The following is a 6,639-nucleotide window of genomic DNA, read 5'->3' as shown; positions in this document are numbered from 1 at the left end:
CGAGTGTGTTTTTTCTTACGGGCAGAGCTGGCACTGCATTTTTCCGGCCGCATTTGCTGCTTGAAATAGTGATAACAACAATAAAAGCCTCCCCCCTCCCCGTGCTGCTGCTTAAAACCCTGCCCCCGCAGCTCCCCACAGCAGCCACCAGCCGGGTGTGGGCGGCTGGTGAGGGGTGGGAGGTGGGTGCAGTTCGAGGGGTGGGAGGTGGGTGCAGTCCCCCCCCAAACCCGCTGCTGCTGAGCAAACAAACCAACCCACCGCCCCCCCTGCCTCGGAGGGGAGAAACCGGCCTTGGCTCACAACTGCTCGTTCTTCCTTCATTTATTGCCAAGCTGCCCAGAAGCTCTGGCTGGGGTTTTCCAGGCGGGGTGGGTGCACCCAGCACCCTGTCACAGCCCAGCTCGGATCCAGCCTCCTCCTGGGCTGCCCAGGGCTGTGGTGCTGGCGTGCCCCCGCTCTCCTTTCCTACCCCTGCCTTGCGCAGGAGATTTCTTCTTTTTGCTGCAGGGTTTGACCTCCCCCTGCCGTGACACCCCCACGCGCTCCTGTGCCCAGCCCTGGGTGGGCAAAGCGTGGCAGCAGCCCTCGGGTAGCAGCAAGGACAGGGCCAGGACCAGCAGAAAAGGGGCACCAGGCCAGGAGCACGCAGCAGGACGGGGACCACGGGGCTCCAACCTCTGCTGCCGTGCCTTATGGTGCCCATCACTGTGTGAGCCGCAGCCCCCAAAACACAGCTGGGGCGCGAGGAGACGAGGCTCCAAGCATTTACGTCTCTCCCCAGCACAGAGCTGCCCGTTGCTCTCCCCTTTTCCCACTCCAGTAGCATTTTTGCCTTTTTTTTTTTCCTTTCCTGCTGTCATGATTACACAATTCTCATACATATATATAATATATACATAATTTATAGAGCAATGACTTTTGTAAACAGTATTCTTCTACTTCAGAAGGAAGTGTAGTCCATGGCACACTGCAGCTACAGAACCACCTCCACCTGCATCCCCCCCGGGCCGGGTCGGGGATGGGGAGGAGGCTCTGGTGCCGCGTGCGTGTCCCCAGTTTCAGCTGAAGCAGACTGGTCCCACTGTGAATCCAAACTGGTGCGAGGCGTCACCGTTGTGAAACACGGCCAGGTCCCGCAGGGGCAGCAGGGAGAGCTCCTCGGTGGTGAACTGGAAGATGGTGTCGGTGATGGAGGACTCGTTGTCCAGCTGAAAGGAGGGCGGGCGGCGCTGAGACCACGTCCCCCTGCCACAAACCACCCCGTTCCCCAAGCCTGGGGCATCTTCCCAGGGGTGCTCTCCCATCCCAGCCCACCGAGCCCAGCCAGGAGCTCTGCTCCGAGCCCCGGGCACGCAATGCACACAGAGCCTGGTGCTTCTTCCAGGCTCGAGCCTGCTCACCAGGCAGCCCTGCAGGGTGGCTGTGTAGCTCTGCTCCCGGGAGTCCGCCAGGAAGAGGATTTCCTTCTCGGGCTGGGGCTGGCCCCGTTCTGGGGCTGGGCTGCAGGAGTAGGAGACCTTCTGTGCGGCCAGGCGGCTGTGCAGCCGGAGGAAACGCAGCTGCACCGTGCTGGCGCCCGCGTACTCCAGCTGCAGAGGCAACAAGAGAGAGGGGGGGTGCTGGGGGCTGCTTCTAGGATCCGTGCCCCCCACCCTGCCCCGAAGACAGGGCAGGAGGCAGCCCTGCAAAGGCACAGCTCTGAATTTCCTTGCTGAGGGAGAAGGTGCCCAGGTGCCTGGGCATCCAGGAGCTGGCAGGGCCCCAGGGAAGGGCTTCGTGTCCCCCCGGCCAGGCACTCACCAGGAAGCCCCCAGGCAGGGCACTGAACCACTCGAAGGTGTCCTTGGAGGTGTAGGTGCTCAGCCAGGCCTTGATGGGGACCTGTGGGGATCGGGGGCCACATCCCGGTGTCCCGGCAGGGGTTGGTGGCACCGCCAGGTTGAAGACCCGGCCGTGCCAGCCCACGCAGGCTGAGGGTGTCCCGTGGGGCCATACCTGGTTGTGGACGGGGGATATGCAGGTCTCGCCCCCCGCCGTGAAGTTGCAGAAGGCCAGCAGGGCGTCCCGGGGGCTGCCCTGGTTGGGGTCGATGTAGTAGTGCCCTGCGGGGATGCAGAGCGGGGCTGGAGGCACAGCGAGGGCAGCACACGGCTGCCACCCCTTCCCCAGCTGCACACCCACAGGCTGGGGATGTGCTGTGTGCCTTCCACTCCTCGCACCCACCCGCACCCTGCACACCATGCCCACGAGCACCCGACACGCACACAGCCCCCCAAAACCCTGGGGCTGGAGCTGGTGCAGGAGGACATCCTGCATGGAGGAGCTGAGGATGCCCATAAACCCCGCTGAGCTCATCCCCCCCATCCTCCTCCTCCCTAATGGCATTTGTAGAGGGAATCCTGGCCCCATGGCCCGGGCCTGAAGGGCCAGGGGGACAACGCAGGGTGTCCCCTGTACCGTCGGGCAAGCTGGGGTGGGCCAGCAGCAGCTCCTTGCAGGTGGCCGCGGGGTTGTCCTTGGTGCCATCGGGGTGCTCCACCAGCGCTCTCAGCTCACGGCTCAGGGCCTCCAGCAGAGCCCGCGCTGCGGTGCGGTTCAGGCGGTCGGAGGGGTGGAGGAGGTGCTGGAAATCACGGGGACAGACCCCAGCTCCCATTGTCCCCCCTCGCATTTTGGCCAGGAGCACGGCCAAGTACTGGGGGAGGTGTGGGGGGACAAGGAGCGAGCCTGGCTGGGTACGGGAGGGATTGACCCATCTGCGTGCTCTGCTCTTTGTGCACAGGGATGTGAGGCGTTGTCACTGTCCCTTTGTCCCCAGCAGGCAGCAGCCACCAGAGGCAGGAGCCCCCCAGCCCCACGCAGCCCCACTCACCCGCAGCTCCTCCTTGGATAGCTTCAGCGCGGGGCCGCTGGGGCCGGGGGGGCCGGCGGGACCCTGTGTGACAGTGACAGCGGTGACACGGGAAGCCCCTGCCACCCTCGCAGCTCCTCCGCCAGCACCAGCACCGCCTGTCCCCATGGCACCAGCCACCACTTTGTGTCCCCAAGGGACGTCGGTGGCTTTGCTTACCGGTGGTCCCGGCTTGCCCCTGGGTCCCGGCTGGCCCGAGGAACCTTTCAGCCCCTGCCCGAGGATGAGGAGGAAGAGGAAGGAAAGGCGAGGTGCTGAGCTGCTGCCTCACGTCCCCACAGTGGGCACGGGGCTGTCCCGCACCCCCAGGATGAGGACAGGAGGGGACAGAGCCCCACAGCAGGGCTCACCCCGCGCCCGCTGCCCCTGCACTCACTTTTTGTCCCGACAAGCCCTGGAAGAGAAAAGCAAGGGGGTGCCTCAGGGGGAGGCTGCTGGCCCTGCAAACCCCCATGTGCTGGGGATGAAGGACTTACCGGCTTCCCGGGGAGCCCAGGGAGCCCCCGTGCGCCGGGGGGGCCAGCGTCACCCTGCGGAGGGACACGGGGACGTCACACACGGCCCCAACAGCGCATCTCCCAGCCCTGCTCCCTTATTTCCAGCCCCTTCCCCAGGTTGCTTTTTGCTGGTGTATTTTGCACAAAAGGGGAAGAATCCACCCCAAACACAAACCCCTGCCCTGTCCCCCCCCACCCCGCAGGTACCTGCGGTCCCTTGGGTCCTGGCCTCCCGGGGACACCGTGGGGTCCTTGCTTGCCCTAGGAGACGCGGAGGGGAGTGACACGGGGTGGGACACAGCGGGGTGACACGGGGGGGAGAGGGGCACAAGCCCTCCACGCACCTTGAAGCCCTCGTCCCCTTGCTGCCCCAGGTCGCCCCTGCTGCCCTTCTCGCCCTAGGAGAGGGAGGGAGAGAGTTGGTGGCCAGGAGGGGGGTGGAAGTGGCCAGGGACACCACCGGGGGGGGGGGGACCCTGCCCCAGAGCCCCCGCTCTGGTCACTCCTGTGGCTGTATTTGATGGGGTGGGCACAGGGGGTGGCTGCCTGGCCACATCTCCCCAGGGCAAACGGCTCCTGGCCTCCAGCAAGCCGGGCAGGTGGCTGGGGGTGGGAAATTCCCAGAGCCAGCCACCTGAGAACCTTCCGGGGAAAAAAAAATAAAATAAAATAAATAAATAACCCTTTTGGTCTGTTAGCGGAGCGTTTCCATCCCCTGCTCAGCCGCCAAGGCAAGGCTGGGAGTACTTTACCCCAGGGTAAAATATTGCCCTAGGAAGGCTCGAGGAAGTGCTTGGAAAAACTCACAATGCGAGGAAAAACTCAAGGAAAATAAAAAAAAAATTCGGTGTGTGCTGAAGTCCTGTGGGAAGAAACCCCCCCGAGCACACCCTGGCAGCCCCCTGCAGCCCCCGGCCTCGCCGAACGCCCTGGCCCACATCTTCTGCCACTGCAGGTTCAGCTGCAATTAATTTAAAGCCTCATTTATCGCTGCCTTTCACTTCCCGAAGGCTGCGAGCAGCCACCCACCCCCAGGGCCTGCTTGGCGCTCGTATTTATGGCCTGGGGTGTGAGGACAGGGCCGCCTGCACCAAGGACGCTGCAGGCCTGGGCGTTGGGGAGCGGGGAGGGGGTGCAGGGATCCCGCCTCGTGCCAGCCTGTGCCCGGGGCCCCAGCCCCATAAATGTCACCTACCTTGGGTCCTTTCGGTCCCGGGTCTCCTCTGATGCCCTTCAGCCCCGGGATGCCCTAAGAGAAACGAAGCGACACCGCTGGCCCTGCCTGTGGCCGAGGAGGGGACTCGGGAGCCACGAGGGCTGCGAGAATTTGGGGTGTTTTTAGGGACCTCGAGGCATTCCTCAGCTTTCATTTTCCCTTTTGGCAATCCCTCCTCACCTTCCCTAACCCGTTATAAACACAGATCAGGTCCCCTGGCTGGCTGCAGAACATCCTGCCTTTGTTTTCCTTTCGGTGCCATTTCCGAAGCTGTTTTATTATTATCGTTACCATTTAACTGGAGAAAAAGCAACTCCCACCAGCCAGAAAATAAACTTGGCCTTTTTTTTTTTGCCTAACACTAAGCTGGGAGGGGGAAGGCAGGATGAGAGCTGTGCAGCACCTGGAAGCCCCACTCTTTTTAAGGCCCCTGCTCTGGTTGTGGGGGGCACCCACAGGGTGCAGATGGGGAGCAGGGGGCACCCCAAACCTCGCTGCTTGGTCCCAGTACTCACGTAGGGTCCTTGTGGGCCCTGGGGCCCCGCCAGCCCCTCGTCACCTGGGTGGCCCTGCAATGCAGAAGCAAGAAACCCTCTGCTGGGGCAGGACGGGACTGGGAGGGACTGGGAGGAACTGGGGGGGGGGGACAGAGGCCTGGCCATGTGCCACGGTGCCCCTCTATCAGCCCAGCCTTTGCGTACAGCCAAAGGCACCCAAAGCACCCCTGGCCATGTACCTTGTGTCCGCGGGGGCCCCTCGGGGGCCGGTGTCCTGCCTTGCCTCGCTTGCCCTGGGGACAGGAGATGAGACTCAGAGCACAGTAATTTCATCGACCCCACTGCCTGCGTCCCCCTCCCCATCAGCCCAGCTCTCTGTGAGGACGAGCACGCCCTTACCCTCCTGCCAGCTTCTCCAGGGACCCCTTCTTGCCCCTCACGCCCCACATCGCCCTGGGGAGAGAAAAGAGGAGACGTTTTAGTCACCAGCACTGGGACATCTGAGCCTGGGCCGATGCTGAGCAAGGGAGTCCCTCCTGGTGCTGGTTTCTCCCCAGGGGCCATGGCTTGGCCCCCCTCTGCTCTGTGCCTCCCCCGTGCAGGACGCTGCTGGCGGTACCTTTTCTCCTTTGCGACCTTTCTGCCCTTGGGGACCGACTTGTCCTGGAGAGCCCTAAAATCCCAAAGGAGAAAGCAACCCCCTGTTAGGGTGCTGGGATGTCCCCACACCGCTCTCACCCACACCGTGCACAGGAGCAGGGTTTGAGCTGAAGCCTCTTTGGGGCAGTGTTTTGGCAGGAGCAGGAGCACCCGTGTGGGTTTTGCTGCACCTCCAGGAAATCCCAGCTCAGCTGCCCGCACCGGAGAAGCACCAGCACGGCCACCCCAGCCCCTCACCGTGCGCCCTGGTTTTCCCGGTGTGCCCGGCTCCCCTTTTGCACCCGTCAGGCCCTAAGGAAAAATTAAATAAAACAACCCAGCTCCAAAAGATGGCATTCAGGAGGTAACCCCCAGCTCCTCGGGCAGCCTGGTGAGGTCCAGGTTGCAGGAGCAGGGCAGCCACTCACCTCGGCACCGCTCGACCCCGGGGCTCCAGCATTGCCTGGTGTCCCCAGGGCACCCTGGGTTCATTGGGACACAAAGCAGGGACCAGCATCAGCTCCGGGATCAGGGGCAGGGCTCCTGTTGCTCCCCGAGGGACCCCGGTGCCACCTCCACCTTTCCACCCCGTGCCTGTGTCCCCACGGAGCCCACTCCTCACCTGCCGGCCCGGCTTCCCTGGTGCGCCCGCCGCTCCTCCAGCTCCTCGGTGCCCAGCGTAGCCCTTGAACCCAGGGCCACCCGGCTGCCCGCGGGCACCCACCGAGCCCTGCGGGACACACGTGCTGAGGGCACAGCCGTGCCCGGGCAGCTCAGTACTCGAGGACGGGGCTGCAGGCAAGGCACAGCACAGAGCAGCATCCCCAGCGCTGCGCACCGCAGGGCCACGGCCGTAACCGCGCCGTTTGCCTCCCG

At 63.9% G+C, this 6,639-nt stretch overlaps 1 protein-coding gene across 2 annotated transcripts in view; it reads right to left on the bottom strand.

Moving 5' to 3' along the window:
- Window positions 1-885: 885 nt before the first annotated feature.
- LOC137842646 (collagen alpha-1(II) chain-like) overlaps window positions 886-6,639 on the bottom strand; it is a 69,452-nt gene continuing 63,698 nt past the window's right edge. For both annotated transcript variants that reach the window (XM_068656957.1, XM_068656958.1), the window contains 19 exons: window positions 6,386-6,493; window positions 6,192-6,245; window positions 6,022-6,075; window positions 5,744-5,797; window positions 5,524-5,577; window positions 5,364-5,417; window positions 5,143-5,196; window positions 4,607-4,660; window positions 3,756-3,809; window positions 3,619-3,672; window positions 3,391-3,444; window positions 3,291-3,308; window positions 3,074-3,127; window positions 2,876-2,938; window positions 2,461-2,626; window positions 1,999-2,105; window positions 1,804-1,884; window positions 1,404-1,592; window positions 886-1,211 (listed from right to left, as the gene is read on the bottom strand). In XM_068656957.1, the coding sequence (XP_068513058.1) occupies window positions 1,062-1,211; window positions 1,404-1,592; window positions 1,804-1,884; window positions 1,999-2,105; window positions 2,461-2,626; window positions 2,876-2,938; window positions 3,074-3,127; window positions 3,291-3,308; window positions 3,391-3,444; window positions 3,619-3,672; window positions 3,756-3,809; window positions 4,607-4,660; window positions 5,143-5,196; window positions 5,364-5,417; window positions 5,524-5,577; window positions 5,744-5,797; window positions 6,022-6,075; window positions 6,192-6,245; window positions 6,386-6,493 (1,476 nt within the window). In that variant the 3' untranslated portion in view covers window positions 886-1,061. The remainder of the gene's footprint in view (window positions 1,212-1,403; window positions 1,593-1,803; window positions 1,885-1,998; window positions 2,106-2,460; window positions 2,627-2,875; window positions 2,939-3,073; window positions 3,128-3,290; window positions 3,309-3,390; window positions 3,445-3,618; window positions 3,673-3,755; window positions 3,810-4,606; window positions 4,661-5,142; window positions 5,197-5,363; window positions 5,418-5,523; window positions 5,578-5,743; window positions 5,798-6,021; window positions 6,076-6,191; window positions 6,246-6,385; window positions 6,494-6,639) is intronic.

Source organism: Anas acuta, chromosome 20, assembly GCF_963932015.1.
Source record: "Anas acuta chromosome 20, bAnaAcu1.1, whole genome shotgun sequence".
NCBI classification, from domain to species: Eukaryota; Metazoa; Chordata; class Aves; order Anseriformes; family Anatidae; genus Anas; species Anas acuta.
Note: the sequence above shows the minus strand (reverse complement) of the source record. Positions and strands in the feature narration are given on the sequence as shown.